The sequence below is a fragment of the Rattus rattus genome, chromosome 17 (assembly GCF_011064425.1).
Source record: "Rattus rattus isolate New Zealand chromosome 17, Rrattus_CSIRO_v1, whole genome shotgun sequence".
Taxonomy (NCBI): domain Eukaryota; kingdom Metazoa; phylum Chordata; class Mammalia; order Rodentia; family Muridae; genus Rattus; species Rattus rattus.
This window is the reverse complement of record NC_046170.1, coordinates 44,040,870-44,058,239: the sequence shown is the minus strand read 5'-3', so window position 1 is coordinate 44,058,239 and position 17,370 is coordinate 44,040,870. Positions and strand designations below refer to the sequence as shown.

The 17,370-nt window shown below is 51.3% G+C and overlaps 1 protein-coding gene across 1 annotated transcript in view; it reads right to left on the bottom strand.

The window, feature by feature from the left end:
* Window positions 1-12,794, bottom strand: part of Cog2 (component of oligomeric golgi complex 2) — a 33,606-nt gene extending 20,812 nt beyond the window's left edge. The window contains exons 1-6 of the mRNA XM_032887591.1: window positions 12,640-12,794; window positions 8,011-8,172; window positions 6,366-6,431; window positions 4,447-4,527; window positions 3,536-3,639; window positions 196-304 (exon numbers count right to left, since the gene is read on the bottom strand). Of these exons, the coding sequence (XP_032743482.1) occupies window positions 196-304; window positions 3,536-3,639; window positions 4,447-4,527; window positions 6,366-6,431; window positions 8,011-8,172; window positions 12,640-12,711 (594 nt within the window). The 5' untranslated portion in view covers window positions 12,712-12,794. The remainder of the gene's footprint in view (window positions 1-195; window positions 305-3,535; window positions 3,640-4,446; window positions 4,528-6,365; window positions 6,432-8,010; window positions 8,173-12,639) is intronic.
* Window positions 12,795-17,370: the final 4,576 nt, after the last annotated feature.

Genomic DNA, 17,370 nt, shown 5'->3' with positions numbered 1-17,370 from the left:
CTACGACTTGCAGCATGTGACTCAGTCTTCACAAAGTCTGTAGGGATTGACACTTGGAAAATAGGAGTTACAAAGCCACAACCCAAGCCTGGGGTCAACATCCTGAAACTCACCATCAGGGCCAGGCCTGCTGCTAGATCAAACCACTCCCTGAGATTCTCTGCAACCCACAGCCCAGCCCCAGCCCACACTTACGGGTCTCACTTTGTCCAAAAGGGGCAAGCCCTTGCTTTGCACGGCGTGAAACTGAAGCTGGTTAAACTCTGTGGCAATTCTCTCCAAAACCTGTCCAGTCAAGAGTGGGCTGGGAGACACAAGCAGAGAATATGGCTGCCTAGGTGTTGACTTCCCAGAGAACATGGCAGCTGGCTGCCCATGAGTTCGAACCACAGTGCTCAGCTTTGAGACAGTGGCCACCTTGCCACAAGGTCAAAATCAATCTTTATTTCCTCCCCAGGGCAGGCCCAGCCCATTCCAGCCACAGCAGTGGCTGCCCTGCTAAAGAAGTGCCCGGGAGTGACTGGTGCTGCTAGGTTTTGTATCTCAGGGCTGCCAGGCTCACAGGACGCCCTGTCCCACCACCTCTCCAAGGCCACCCTCTCCAAGGCCTGTGCCCAATGCCCTTGCTGTCCCTGCCCGTGCTGTCCCCTGCTCTGACTGTATGTCTCTCTGCTTCTGTGATCCCTCAACCTTCTCTTCTTGTTATCACATAATTCCCTGCTTCTAAATTACCTGATCCTTCTTTAAGCCTTAATACCTTTGTCATTTATTGAAGCTTCCTTCTAGTAGCAATAAACACAACCTCTGAGATACCTTTCAGTTTACATGATAGCTCAAAGTTAGAAACCAACAGTTAAAAGAGCACGCTCTGTATGCTGCAGGGCCTGCAGAGAAGGCATTCAGCAAGTATCTGGCAGGAAATACAATGTGAGCACCAGCCTAACACATGCTATGGCACCAATGCCATTTGGGGAGGAGGAGAACAGCAAGGGACAAGTGCAGCTTACAGGAGGAGCTGAGTTAGGAAAAATGTCCCTAGCATAAGGGCAGGGGAAACAGCACAGTGAGGCCATTGGACAGCCTGACCCTGGACTGTACCATCAAAGCTAGTTCACATGGAGGAGAAAGGCTGCCCAGAAGATGCTTCTGTCTTTAGTGTCTGTAGCTCTTCTCCTGGAGCCTGGATTGCTTCTGTCTAGTATCTAAATACCTCTCAGCCTAACTGTTCACTAATACTTCCTTGCCTTCCCTCTGCGACAATGACAAGTGCTGATCTGAGCTAAGCTAACCTCCCAGAGGTGACACAGAGCAATGTCACAATGTCACAGGTGTAGTTAACAGGAAATCTACTCTTTCCTAAGGGGCACTGAGGGAAATCTTTATTGGAAACCTGCTAACAACTGACATTGGTAGTGAGGATGGAACCCTGATGCCAGGGACCCAACAATCTGACAGGAAAGGGCTCAAGTCAGCTAACAGCTTCTGTTCCTGTTGGGTGATCTGCAGCAGGAAGGTGGAGGTCAGGGGAGGCTTTCTGTGGTAACTTCCGTGTGTCTTGTGTGTACATTCTGATTCAGAATGCATCAAACTTTCCAGAGCAGGAGAGATCAACAGTCTCCAAGACAACAGAGGGATGTCACCAACAGACAACAGAGGGAATGTCACCAACAGACAACAGAGGGGATGTCACCAACACACAACAGAGGGAATGTCACCAACACACAACAGAGGGAATGTCACCAACACACAACAGAGGGGATGTCACCAACACACAACAGAGGGGATGTCACCAACACACAACAGAGGGAATGTCACCAACACACAACAGAGGGAATGTCACCAACACACAACACAGGGAATGTCACCAACACACAACACAGGGAATGTCACCAACACACAACACAGGGAATGTCACCAACACACAACACAGGGAATGTCACCAACACACAACACAGGGAATGTCACCAACACACAACACAGGGAATGTCACCAACACACAACACAGGGAATGTCACCAACACACAACACAGGGAATGTCACCAACACACAACACAGGGAATGTCACCAACACACAGGGAATGTCACCAACACACAACACAGGGAATGTCACCAACACACAACACAGGGAATGTCACCAACACACAACACAGGGAATGTCACCAACACACAACGCAGGGAATGTCACCAACACACAACAAAGGGAATGTCACCAACACACAACGGAGGGAATGTCACCAACACACAACGGAGGGAATGTCACCAACAGACAACAGAGGGAATGTCACCAACAGACAACAGAGGGAATGTCACCAACACACAACACAGGGAATGTCACCAACACACAACACAGGGAATGTCACCAACATACAACGGAGGGAATGTCACCAACACACAACAGAGGGAATGTCACCAACAGACAACAGAGGGAATGTCACCAACACACAACAGAGGGATGTCACCAACACACAACACAGGGAATGTCACCAACAAGCCGCACACTTTAAGCTTTCACTTCTACTTACACAGTGTCACACAGCTTGTCATGCCTTATGGGCAGTCAAGGGGAAGTTAGAATGAAAGAAAGGCCCTGAGAAAGGACGGGTCTGGACTCTGGGTTCAAGTCCCAGACCTGCTGCCGTCACAGAGCCACAGCAGGCTCCAGTAACTCTGGAGAACTGTACAATGAAGGGGGACCTGGGGATTTGAATTCACAGACTGACAGGGTGGGAGGTCAGGCCTAATCCGGCATGGAGGGGAAGGTAAGAGGAGGCAGGTGCAGCCATGACACGGCATCAGCCTGCAGAGCCAGCCTTGTGCATAGTGGGAGACTGCTCCTCCAAGACTCCAAGCTGGCACCGGGGCGAAGGAGGCAGTTCTGGGGATGCGAGACAGAAGGAAAGGGGAAAGCGCTGATTCACCCTGGAGAGCAGGGAAGGACAGCAGCACTCCCTTCCTGGATGAGGGAGAAAGGCATGAGTGGAGCTCTCCTGCCTGGGCAGAGCAAGGAGAAATACAAGAGTCAATGTCTCCTCCATGACGGCACTGTCTGAGCAGCAGCTGGAGAGCCCTGGTGGGTTGCAGCACCCAGGCTGGAGAGCCTTGGTGGGTTGCAGCACCCAGGCGGAGGCTGGAAACCTCAGTCGAGGGTCTCTTGCACGGTCCCAGCGGCCTCCAGGGTGTGTGCTAAGTGCAGAGTCCTGAGGCTGTGCCCTAGACTGAGCAGGAACGTCAGGAAGGGCAGCAGAGCAGGTGTCCGGGAAGGAAGCTGGGGACGGTGTCCAGTGCCGGCTGAGGACAGCCTGGGAAGGGCTGTCCCAGTGTGGTGCGGAGCAGGCAAGGCAAAGTCAACACCACCGGCCCCTCAGCGTGACATCCGGCCCCCGGTGCTGGTGTCATGGGCATGCGCCCCCCACACCTGGCTGAGTCATTTTTAAAAACACTAAACTGGACTCAGATTTTCTCTTTATTTTCCAGAATCGAGTGCCACTCAGACGAGTTTTAGGCTGGATGTGAAGAACTCGGCAAGGACACGTACCTGCTTGCTTCTTGTGAGGATGCATCCTTAGAACTTTGGGAGTTCAAGATTTTTTCAATTTTCTCAACCGATCGAATGACTTGTATAAGTCTCAGCACGCTCATCTGTGAAGCCAATCAAGAACACACCGGAATGAAACACCCATCAGGGTGAATCTTAATTAGTTATTTCCTCGATTTAATAGGGGGAAAAGGTCGGCATCACACATCTCGGATATTCCTACACAGTTCTCAGCTCCCAAGGTGTAATTCGATTCTGGCTTTCCTACAGTAAACTTCAAAATTCTACCCCAGTTAAATGACACAAAATAAGACGGTGAGCTATCCTGCTGGCCCTTATATTTATTTTCTTAAAATGCATCTCCACATTTTAGTTTCCAATATACTTATCGTCTTTAACTACCTGAGCACAGTAACCTACATCAAGTGTCAGGTCAATAAACACACTTACTACCGACAAGACCGCCCGAAGTGGTCACAGGGAACACAGGCTCCATCACTGAGGTGATGCCCAGAGGATGAACTACGGCAGACACTGAGCTCCCATCTCTCTGTGCTGGGAACACTTCTGTGCTGGGGACAAACAGCACGCTAAGCTTCACTTTTGCTACCTAACTGACTTAATCTGGTCCCTCAGGCTCGTCTGCAGTTCTGTCTTACTTCAGTAAGTCCTGACTGATGAACATGTGCGACCTGGGGTGGGGGTGGGGGTGTTTGTAGCATGTAATACACTGCCTTAAAGTTAGCATTATCCTCTCTCCTTAGGGAGACCAGCAATGGGAAAACCCATGTGCACAAGCACTGACGTCATCATTCTACTCAGCACGGTACCCAGGGAGAGGGACCACAGGCCCCACAGTGGCGATAGGGCACTAGACTGAAGCAAGGTTTAGGGTAGACACCACGGCGTACCTTTTTCTTCCTAATGTCGTCTTGCTTAGACATCCGTTCCTCTACTGCCAGAATTCCTTCACTGACTGATGACCTCAGACTCTTGAAAATAATAAAGAAAATATTTTGTAAAAATGAACTGTAACATTATAAAACCGAGACATTCAATTCTATTTCCTAAGACTTAGGACACCCAAGCCAATATCCAGACAGCAACAAAGTTACCAAGCATGAGACAGAACGATCCCTGTGAGGCACCGAGGATATGGAGGCACAGGGAACACAGGGCCAAGGTCATGGCAGATTAACGGCCAAAGAGGTTACATACGAGACACACGCAGTCAGCTGCAGTGGAGGAAGGACAACCAAAGCCTGTGTTCCAGAGCATCTGGGATTTAAAGAGGGTGAGATATGGGGGGACCTTGCCGATCGGCAAACAAGCATGGGGAGATCCTCGGAAGGCCAGAGAGAATGAGAGGAGCCCCACTCCCGGTGGGAGGGGCACATCTGGCTCTGCAGGCTTCCTTTGAAGAGAAGGGGAAACTAGGGGGCAGGGGAGCAGGGGGCCGGTGTTAGCCTCTTTAGACCAGAATCTACTCAAGCGATATGGGAAAGCATGGTAAGAATGGGGACGTTCAGGACAGGAGGCTCGGAGGGGAGGCCAGAAGAAGAGAGGGCACAGCGTACCCAGGAGCTTCTGTCCTAGGACAACTGGGAGACAGGAGTGGATGACGGTGATGGAACCTAGGGTAGGGGGGGAAACCACAAACGCTCTGTAGAAAAGCAAATTCATCATTCACTAATACTGTAGTACTAGCAAGCCAAACAATAAACCCCATCTCAGGATCTCAAAGGCCAGCTTCAGGGCTGAGGACCAAAACCAGCAGAGCCTGACTGATGTGTCTAGGACACAGTGGCAGCAAGGCAGACGGTACAGTGGCAGCAAGGCAGACGGTGGGACAGAGGGAAGGGCTGAGGGAAGGAAGAACAGAGAACAATCAGCATGAGAGCTGGCCACTGGCAGAGTCCACAGAAAGCTGAGAGATGGCGCTGTGGGAGCTCCAGGCAGTCACAGGGATGTGGAAGCCAGCAGTGGACCACAGAACCACTCGCTTTCATTCTGTGGAGAGTATTCAGAAGAGCTTCAGAAGAGCCAAGCAGTACCCCAGCAGCCAGAGCTCCTCGAGAGCTCAAAGCCACGCTCGGGTGGCACTGCAGGCTTCCTTCCTGGTGTCCCCTCTTACGGACGCCTGCTATGGACTCTATTTCCCCAACACTGCACGCACACGTCACATGTTCAGACATGGTCTAAGGCTTTTCACGATCAAGGTGACACACAGGTCACTAGGGACAGAACGCCAAGCATGTCAAAGCCTCACAGTACCCAAGGGTCTGGCGGTCAGGGACGTGAGACTGTGGGATGAACCAGCAGGCAGAGGACAGGTGACACCAACCTCCCCGGTAGTGTTCACCCAGAAGTCAACCCCAGTGGCTTGCTGCACCGCACGGAGAAACATTTAAATTCTTGTAAGTAGGGTATTCTGTTAAATTGGTATCTTCCTTCAGTTGCTTGGGGTTTAAGAGCTCTGTGGGCTAGGACCCTAACCACACACTGTTTATCACCTGGGAAAATACTTATAACAATTATTAGGATACAAGCCAGTCCCAGACGAGTGGCTGGTCACTAGCGGGCTGAGTCTTCAGCCTTCCCCTCCTCCAACCACTTTAAAGCCATGTACTTGAAGACTGCCCTCACGTCAGTCATGCTGCAGATGGTAACATCACATGCTACAGCCGAGAATCCCTCATCTGCAACATGTAAGATGAAAAATCAAACACTGACCACTTACACCAGCAGACGAACTAGAATCTTGAACTCCTAAGCAGACAGAAGCGTCGTGCTTTATAATAGAACACTGAGTAACAGCCGGGGAACTTACCAGAACCTCTTCCCGTAGCTGTCCCAAAGGCACAGAAAGCTGGTTGAGGGCTCTGTCCATGCCGACCTAGAGGCAAAATCGTGACAGCTCAAATCATCAGCCCTAATCCAGGGGAACGATCTAAGCGTCCAGGGCCACTGCTGGCAGAGCATGGCCACTCATGAAGACTGTGAAAAAGGCCGTCACGTACAAACCTCCTTGCACACAAGTTTTCTTTGGGAGATTTGGGGTTTCTGCGATGTTGGAGTGAGCTGAGGACAAGTGCTCACTGCTAAGCCCTGGCTGCCACAGTGAGTACAGTGACTGTTATCTGAACATGGCGGTTTCCCATTGGCTGGTGCCAAAGTCTACGAAGGAGCATCTCACCTAAGTCGGATATAACTCGTGGGGAAATCAAACTATGCACAGGGCCGTAATCTTTGAGTTTCTAAGTCTATTGGAACAGTCACCTTAACGACTGCAGAACTCTCGCAAAGCAATAATCAACCACACTGACACACGACCTACACTCCAGAGGCAGAGGCAGAGGCAACCTCGTGCAAGTTCGTGAGCAGCCCAGGCTGCACAGTAAGTTCCGGGACAGCAGGACAACAGGCTGAGACCCTGTTTCAAAAGTCAGGTAGGGCAGCACACACCTTTACTCCGGTACTTGGGAGGCAGGGGCAGGTGCGTCTGAGTTTCAGACCAGGCAGGGCTATACAGAGTCTCTGTCTCGGTGACAGCAGCCACAAAGCCCATCTCAGGGAAACCAGAGGCACAGTGAATCCTAAAGCCACCGAGTTTTATGTGAGCAAGAACTGAAATCAAACACTGCTCAAGCTCGGCTCTTCCACAATGGACTGACTGACGGACTGCTTGAGCCCTGAGGCTGACTGTACGGTCTCTGAAGCGCTTTTGAGCACAGGGAGAGCCTGTGAGCTGCAGCACTGGAGGGAGAGGCCTGTGCGCTGCAGCACTGGAGGGAGAGGCCTGTGCGCTGCAGCACTGGAGGGAGAGCCTGCGCTGCAGCACTGGAGGGAGAGGCCGCAGCACTGGAGGGAGAGGCCTGTGCGCTGCAGCACTGGAGGGAGAGGCCTGTGAGCCGCAGCACTGGAGGGAGAGGCCTGTGCGCCGCAGCACTGGAGGGAGAGGCCTGTGAGCCGCAGCACTGGAGGGAGAGGCCTGTGCGCTGCAGCACTGGAGGGAGAGGCCTGTGCGCTGCAGCACTGGAGGGAGAGCCTGTGCCTGCAGCACTGCTGCAGCACTGGAGGGAGAGCCTGTGCGCTGCAGCACTGGAGGGAGAGGCCTGTGCACTGCAGCACTGGAGGGAGAGCCTGTGCGCTGCAGCACTGGAGGGAGAGGCCTGTGAGCTGCAGCACTGGAGGGAGAGGCCTGTGCGCTGCAGCACTGGAGGGAGAGGCCTGTGCGCTGCAGCACTGGAGGGAGAGGCCTGTGCGCTGCAGCACTGGAGGGAGAGGCCTGTGCGCTGCAGCAGCACTGGCAGGAGAGAGGCCTGTGCGCTGCAGCACTGGAGGGAGAGGCCTGTGTGCTGCAGCACTGGAGGGAGAGGCCTGTGCGCTGCAGCACTGGAGGCAGAGCCTGTGCGCTGCAGCACTGGAGGGAGAGCCTGTGCGCTGCAGCACTGGCAGGAGGGGAGGCCGCTCACCAGGTTTGTAGAGAGGTTGACGAAGTCGGCGTAGTCCTTGTTGATGAGCTCTACCATGGCTGTCTTGAGCAGCTTGTAATACAGCTCCAGGTCGTCTCTCAGCTCCTCCAGCTGCACCCGTTTCCTGCAGTCAGACACGAAATGGTCCACATCGAAGTCCTCCTGGAATGAGCAGGAAAGCCAAGTCAATGGCGCATGAAGACAGGGGCGAGGGACCCTCCACCACTCATGCGGCCTGTCGCTTGCGCAGGCGCCCACAAGGGCCAAGGCAGCCTCCTTGTGATCTCGTTCTACAGGCAACTCAAGTTTCTAAAGGGGGACAATTCAGCCAAGGCTCTTCTAAAAAACAGAGGCTGTTTTCTCCCCTTAACTTTAAAGGTATTAAATGTCCAGTGTGAAAATTTCAAGCCAATAGACTATGAAAACCAGTAAAGAGAGAAAAGACAACGAACTCTTCGTGCCTTACAAGGTACGCACTGGTCTACTTTCCACCACTCAGCACTGCGCTTCACATGCTCACACATGCACCTAATGCTTCTCCCAGACAGCCACATGCCTCCGGTGTACTCTGTAACACAGCAGTGTGCACTCAAGTGTCCACAGCAAGGGCTTCCAGGGAGCAGGCATGGAGCCCAGCACTTGTCACTGCAGTCTCTCAGGCCACGCAGGCCCTAAGTCCTCCTCCCAGCACCAGACGCTCCTGGGAGGCTGAAGCACCTACAGCTTAGCAGGTCACTGTCTAGTTCACCTGTGACTGAGCCTCTTACCCTGGACCTGCTCCACCTCTGAGATTCAAGTGTAAGATTCCCAAACTTGTTCAGGCCTCAGATGGCACTGTTATGACAGCATAGTTCAGTATAAAAACAAGTATATATATTCACAGTGTATAAACCACGAGTATGACTGAGAAGAGGCGCTCACTGCTGTGAGAAGTAAACCAGCGCTGTGGGAGACTGGAAGCAGGTAATTGCTAAGACCCATTTTATTGAATCACGTGAGGGTGATGTAAACCCAGCAGGGCAGGGTGGGGAAATCACAGATCCAGAAGGCTGCAGCAGACCCTTTGCAGATGTCCTCAGGCTCTCCCGCCACCGAGAGAAACAAAGTGAGCACGGAAGAGCCCATACCGAAATGGAGCCGGCAGAGTGACTTCAGAGTCACGGCAGTGAAGAGAAAATGGATATTCATCGGTCCTAAACTGAAGTACTAAGGTCTGCACACACCACTTCTTCAGGTACGTTAACACTTCAGCCAGCCAGACAAACACCCACCTCGATCACCTAGACAGAGACTTCCTCCGAACCAACACATCGCAGCCACCCGCAGAGAAGTCATCTGCTTTTCTTGGGAGAGCACGGCCCCCGACCCCAGCCAAGTATAAGCAGGCATGTGACCTTGGACAGGACATCTGACAAGTGAACTAAGGGTCTTATTCCAAGTGACTTTTATTTAGGGTTGCTTGTTGTCACAGCGGAGCGACGTGATATAGAATCAAAGCTATTCTAAGCAGCTTGGTTCTAGCCTTGTCCTTAGCCAAAAGGCTAGAAATCAGTAGTAACTTAGTTTACTGAGGTAGCAGGAACGAGAGTTCAAGGCCAGCTTGGGGTAGACAGCAAATCACTGTTTAAGAAGGGGAAAGAGGAGAACAGAGGGAAAGAGCTTCGGTCTTCGAGGTCGGGCAAAGGAGGGTCTGGGTGACTGTGCCAGAGCTGTGAGGGGACGGAGGGGCGAGGGCGACCTGCTGTGATTTAGGAGGGAAGATGAGCATGACAGTTGATCCTGTCAGCTTGGTGGGATAAGAACCACGGAGGAGACAAATGTTAGGGCATCTCTGTGAGGGGGTTTCTAGAAAGTGAGCTTAGCATTACCATTCACCACTGTCTGCTCCCTAGCTGCAGGTGCAAAGTGACCAACAGGTAGCTTTAAGCTCTGCCACCGTGATTTCTGCCATGATGGTCTGGCTATGACCCCTCAAACTGTAAACTGAAACAAACCGTCTCTGAGTCGCTTCCTGTCAGGTATTTGGTCCTAGTATTGAGAACAACACAGAGAGACAGCAATAACACCTCTCCAGCCAGAATCTGTGAGCAATAGGGATTAACACATAGAGAAGGAAGATGGCTAGAACCAGGTAAGGCGGAAAGCCAGCAGGAAGGAAGGCGGAAAGCTAGTGGGAAGGTGTAGCAGAGAGAACAGAGTGGGACTTGGGTATGTGTGCTGTGGAAAAAGAAAAAGAAGGGACAATCAAGCCTGCGGATGTCTCAGGGCAGCTGACAGCATAGGAGGGGGTCAGGCCACAGCAGCCACGAGGAGGGAACACACAGATGCAGGACTGGCGATGTCATCAGCAAGGTGAGGGTGTTGTGTTTCCTGAACAGGAATGACGTCACGTGCTGACACAGATGGGAAGGAGGTGATGTCAGCGTGTGCGAGCACATGGTCTGACCTCTGTCAGCAATACCACTGCTTTCTAATACCAACACCTTCCATCCTACTTCATTGGCTAGCCGGCCATCTCCTTCATCAGCCCCCTCTAACACAATGCCATAATCCTGAGGCCCATTCAAAGGTGACCTCAGCTTCACGAGGAACACTGGGCAGAACACGAATCCCCCGTATGACACTTGGGGCACACTGCAGTTCCCATCCCGTCCCACCTACATTTCCAGTCTGGGTCCTGATGTTGCTCCACACCCCAACCACCACTGACCAAGCACAGTTTCTGAACCCACACGTGCTTCCCCTCGCTCAACAGCCAAGCCACACCTTTCGAGACTTGTAGTGGCACACAGTAGGGCAGTCGATGTGTGAGCAAACAGCTGCTACCACTGCACGGCGGGCTGTCATCCTCTTGGCAAGGCGTTTCTAATCAGATGACCGCAATCCGTGGAGCCTCAACTCTCCTACTGTGTATCTGATATGCTAACCTTGTAAAAAAGGAATCTGTGCCACTGGAAAATATGTTGAACAAAATACAAATGTATGCATACAGTCTGAATAACAGGCGTTCCTCCTGCCCTTTCTGCCACCAGGCTAACTCATAAAACGCTTCTTTAAAGGAAGCGCAAATAACAAAGCGCCTTAACTCCTGGCTCCACCTAGAAAAACCAACATTACACACAACGGCTGTTCCGTGTCGTTTCCTCTGCAATCAAACTGGTCCCATCAGCAGAACTACAAACTGTGTGGCACACTCAGAGAGCTGACAGTATAAAGAGCACGGAGCAGCCCAGCCATTCCGTCCCCAGTCTGCTGATGCTGTCTTACTAACTTCCCGCGTTTTGTGGCATCGACTCTCAGACACTGCATTTAACAGAGGCATCACGTCAGCGTGAGTGAGGAGGACACAGGCAATGCCCAACGCTGAGGCAATGGCACAGAGAGGCTGCCGCTGTTGCTAGGCCTGCAGGAGGCCTGAGCTAACGGTGAACACAGTGAGTTTTCTCGCCTAAAGTCAAACAGGCCATGATACCCGGACAAGCGTTCTTTCTCCAGACTCCTGTCCCTGTCAGGTACCTTCCGCTCTTCTTACCCTCTCTCCAAGGTATTTGTAAGTCGAGGGATGAAAGAGCGGCTTTCTGAATCCTCCTTTCAAGCATCCCATTGGAACTCACATACTGGGGCTGGAGATGGCTCAGCAATTAAGAGCGTTACTACTCTAATAAGAGGACCAGAGTCTGGTTCCCAGCACCCACATGGCAGTTCACAAGCATCTGTAATTCCAGTGCTAGGGAATCTGACAGTCTTTGGGCCTCTGAGGGCTTCTACACACACTCTGCATGTGAACTCAGGAAGGCAAACACATGTACACATCAGAGTGCTTCATCCCTGGCTCTAGAAAAGCCTATCACACACGAAAACCTATGTGAGCACAGTAAAGACGACACATATAAATTAAACCACACATAAATTAAAACCAAACTCCAAAACCCCAGCGCTTTGGTCATGTGACCTAAAATGCAAAAATCAAAACAGAGATAGGGCAACTAAGTCAGAGGGAAAAATTACCATGTGAAAGGGGAGCAGGGTACGCCCACATGCAAACACACAACACATGCACACAATCATGTAAGACGTAGACTCACTTGCTTAATATTTTAGGTTCCAAAAGGCAGAATTTCTAACTTCCTAGCCTTGGAAGCAGCTTTGAAATGGTCCCTCAAATCTCAACTGTTAAGTGACACAAACTTTTGGCTCACATTTGTCATGTCAGCCTTGGGAGGCTTGAGACAGGAGGATAGAGACCTGCGCGGGCTACAACTCAAAATCCTCCCCGTCTCAAGAAAGAAACTGGGTGTAAATATGTTTTGGGGCTGTTTGAAGTGACAACAGCGGAGAGTACAGCTAACTGGCTAAGCTCCTTCAGTTCCGGCTCAAAGCCTGCGACGTTCCGAGGCTGTGCCTGCTTGGTGAAATGCTATCAGCGAAGTGTTTTCGGTTTGGATTTGTAAGCAGAGACGCTGCTGGGCTGCAGGGTGGCGAGGCTGTCAAGCTCCCACTCCTTAATGTCAGAGCGATTTCAGCCTGGACACCCCTGACCCCCGCCAGCTTCCATCCCGCGTCCCTGACACCCGCCCGAGCCTCCGGGAATCGCAGGGTCTCAGTATCTCATCTGCCGGGTGCCCTCACCTTCATGAATTCATCCTTATCGAAGCACAGCGTGTCCGGCCCGGTGGGCAGGTTCATCCTGCGTTTCTCCATCGCGCTGGCCGCCGCCCCTCAGCGCCAAGACCGCTGGGGACGCGGCAGCCCAGCCCCCTCACGGTCCCAGCTCCACTTCCGCTTCCGCCTCTATGGCGGCGGCGAGCGGCAGCCAATAGACGAGCGTCGCGGGCGGCTGCGCACTGTTGGCGAGAAGAGCGGCGCGCTGGAGTCCGACGCTCGCAGCCCAGCGCTACTGCCTCCGGTAGTCGAACGTGGTACTGCAGCTTCACGCACGCACCACGGCAGCTGTCCCAGAGAAACGTCAAGAATAAGGACAGGGACAGCCTTGTTCTTTTCTCCTGGGGAGAGTCGCAGAGCGGGCGCCTCCGGGGAGAAAATGTCACTGCCCTTAAAGTTGGCCCTTAAAGATGGTCCGGGGAAGGTGATCCCTCTGCATTTCAGTTTAGCCCAGATAGGAAATCAGCCCTCTAACTGAATGTTGGGGTAAAATTCTCCTGAGCCTGTGCTGGATGGACAGGCCTTCTTAGAGAGACTACAAGTCTCTAAAAAGATGTGTGTGGAAAAGGATACAGGAAGAAGACTGCAGCCTATGTCCCTAACATGTTGGTTTGTGTGTAGCAAAGAAACCCTTGTTTTCTTGCTAATATTTTATTATTACCAAGTCTTTCACCCTCACAAGTCTAGGCAACATGAGCTCCCCACGCACTGACCACTCTCTGATAACCCCAGCCTGTCTCCAGGACCTCTTTACCCAGGGCACCACCACCATCGTGGCTGTCATCGGAAGATACTGTAGAACAGGTCACCAACAGCTTATTTAGCAATTCCTCCTGTAAAAGAACAAATAAAGCCCTTCTTGCCAACTCCAAATATTATCACTGTACCTAACAGGGTGAACAGTTCTCTGCAGATACTGGTCTGAAAGATGTGGCCTTCAGCCTCTAGCTATAATTCCAGAGTGGCAAATTGGAAGCATCAAAGGAGGGACCCAGGTGCTGGCCGAAAGAGAAATGAGGACTCCTAGGAAACCTGCCTGATTCCTAGAAGCTTGGAGCCAGAACTTGCCGTTCTCTTCTGACACTGTTCTCCATCCTTTATCAAAGAAAGTAACCTGATCATGTACAGCCTGGTGTGCTAATCCTGGAATTGCTGAAGGGACTCAGTCGTGTACTGGCTGGCTTTGTGTGTCAACGTGACACAAGCCAGAGTCATCAGAAGGGAGCCTCGGCTGAGGAAATGCCTCCATGAGATCCAGCTGTAAGGCATTTTCTCAGTTAGTGATCACTGGGGCAAGGGTCCAGACCACGGTGGTTGGTGCCATCCCTAGGCTGGTTGTCCTGGGTTCTATAAGAAAGCAGGCTGAGCAAGCCATGGAGAGCAAGCCAGTAAGCAGCACCCCACTGTAGCCTCTGCATCAGCTCCTGTCTCCGGGTTCCTGCCCTGAGTTCCTACCTTGACTTTCTTTGATGATAAACTGTTATACCAAGCTGTGAGTGAAATAAACCCCTTTCTCCCTAAGTTGTTTTTTGGTCATGGTGTTTCATCACAGTCTGGACATCCACTCAGAGCTGCCCCTCAACTGGCACGACCACTGTCTGCTGTGCTACATGGTGCACACGGCACCTCCTCAGAGGTCAGTGGACAGCCTCTCTCCAGAACTGGCTGCATCTCTGCCGTTTGTTCTTATTCCTCTTGCCAAGAGCAGCCATGAGGGGGGTCACGCCAGCCTCCCACTTCCCAGTGCCCACTCTTTAGATATGCATCTCTTTCTTCATATTTAAGTGCATGGTTAATTCTTGATTGTCAACCTGACTGGATTTGCAATCACCTATAAGTCTCCACGCCTCCACGCGTATCTGTGGCAGTGTTTCCAGAGACGTTTAACTGAGGTTCAGCCACCCCGATGGGATAGTAAGTGGCCCCACTCCACAGGCTCCCAAACTGACTGCAGAGGGGGCTGGCTGAGTACCAGCATTCACCTCTGCTTCCTGACTGTGCATGTCATGTGACCAGCTGCCTCGGGCTCCTGCCAAGACGGACCGAACACTCGAAGCTCCTCCTTTAGTTAACTCGTTATTACATATTTGGCCACAGCAATGAGAAAATTAATGGACACGATACCATCTCTAGTAATAATGAGGCCTCTCTCGCTGCAATTGAAGACAGAGTAATTAGGACATGAAGTTAATTGAGCAGTGGCAGACCCGGTAAGTGGCTGACATTTCTCGTGTCCCATCTCTGATTTACACCTTCCCTCGGGGGACTTTATGCTGACACATTTCTTTTCCTGTCTTGTTCGGTCTCTTCTGTTCCTTGATCTCTCCCTTCCCCGTGAAGCATGCACCTGCGACTTTATTTCTAAGTAAACAGTCGCCCCGCATCCACTTGCCATCTCTGGAAAATTCTTAGTTCCCCTACTTCCAGTGGCACTGCGACAAGTCCCGCTTCTTTCTTCCCACTCCGTCCTATTTATAGGCTCCCCGTTTTTGGCAGGTTTGCAACTGAACACTCAAAAACTGCAAAGAGAAATATCACACTCAGGAAACTCATGTGGGCATTTTCTTTGGTCATCGCCACACAGAACCAGAGGCCTGCTCGCTGCTGATGACAAAGGATTTTCCAATTTTAAAGAGATTCTATACCCACCCCAAAGACTTGAGCGTGTAACCTGACCTCAGAGGTCCTTAGAGACAGTCGGGCAAAGTGGGTGTCATAGTTAGGGTTCCACTGTCGGGAAGAGACATCGTGATCATCGTATCTCTCATAAATGCAAACATTTAATTGGGGCTGGCTTACAGGTTCAGAGGTTCAGTCCATTATCGTCATGTCGGGAATCATGGTAGCGTGTAGGCAGACGTGGCGCTAGAGGAGCTGAGAGTTCTACATTTTGATCTGAAGGCAGCCAGGAGGACACTGGGTGTGTTTCACATTGGGCACAGCTTGAGTGTTTAAAACCTCAAAGCCCCACCTCCACAGTGACACACTTTCTGTAACAGGGCCACGCTTCCTCCAATAAGGCCACACCTCCTAATAGTGTCCCTCCCTAGGACCAAGCATTTAAACACATGAATCTATGGGGGCCATACCTATTCAAACCACCACATGGGGTTATTAGGGGGAGGAAGATCACTCTCAGCTCCCATGTCCCCAAAACCTTGGGGAGCTCACAGGATACATCCAACCGATATGTAAAAAGTCTTTCTCGGATCCTACCAGGTCTTTATCCAACTTAAGCAGTAGGGATTAAATGAATTTATGTGCTGTATCAATAAACTATATCCTCACTCTTACATCTACTTTTTTTTTCTTTCTTTTTTTTTTTTCCCGGGGCTGGGGACCAAACCCAGGACCTTGCGCCTTCTAGGCAAGCGCTCTACCACTGAGCCAAATCCCCAACCCCTACATCTACTTTTTAAAAAAGTATTTTATTTTTAATTGTGAGTTTACGTGTGTACACATAAGTACAGGTGTCCACTGGCTGAGGCTAGAGGTATCAGATCTAGTTGGAGCCGGAATTATAGGCATTTGCAAGCTGTCTGACATGGGCCCTGGAGCTGAACTTGGGTCCTCTGCAAGAGACGTGTGCATTCTTAACTACTGATCAATTCTCCAACTCTACACACACACACCCCGTTTTTAATTTGAAACAAAGTTGCACTAAGTTCCCAAGGCCAACCATGAACTCACTGTGTAGTACACGGAGCTTTGAACTTGTGATGTTCCTACCCCAGCCTCCCCACAGGCTGTCTGTCCATCCTTAGACTTGGCTTGACCCTGCGTTTCCCCAGTATCTCCTGTATCTCTCTCTGTTACTCACAGGACAGCTGCTAAAGCAGGCTGTAGTTGCCGAGCTGAGCTGTCCCTGCAAGCTCCCTGCAGAATATTGTGCAGAAATACATTTGAGTGAGTCCCACTTCAGAGCTTCTGATTCTATGTACAGTAGTCAGGGAAACTGGCGCAGATGAGGCCGGGTGTTTGTGTGATGGTTCACATTTGTTAGTTCTAGTGCTTGGGAACATGAGGAAGGAAAATTGGGAGTGCCAGACTGGCTTGAGTTACGTAGTAAATTCGAGTTGAGCTTGGATTTGCAGAGAAAGACCTCGTTTCAAAGAAAAAAAAATCGTAAACTAACAAAATTGTTTGCCAGAGAACAAGCAGAATGGGAGTCTGCCCAGCTCAAGCCCTGGGCTGATGGTAAAGGTGAATTGATGCTACGTTCCAGGTAAACGCCCTCTAGAGGACGATGTTGGTACTGGCAACCCTTGCTTCTGCATCGCTCTCTTTAAAGTGATAAACAAGGTGGTTTTTTTTTTACTATTATTAATAATCTTTTAATCTTTTTTACAGTCCAGTCGCTATCCTCCTCCCATTCTGCCCTCTGACAGTTCCTCATCCCATTCCTCTTCCCCTTCTCCAAGAGGATGCCCCTACGTCTATCATCCTTCCACCCCACCAGCCCCCTCCATTCCCTGGGGTTAGGTGTGTCCTCTCTCACCAGGAAGTCCTTTGCTGTATTTATGTCAGGGGCCTCGGGCCAGCTGGTGAATGCTGCCTGGTTGGTGGCTCAGTGTCTGAGAGATCTCAGGGGTCCAAGTCTGTTGAGACTGCTGGTCTTCCTATAGGGTCCCCCTCCTCCTCAACTTCTGGCCTTTCCCTAATTCAGCCACAGGGGTTCCCAACTTCAGACCATTGCTT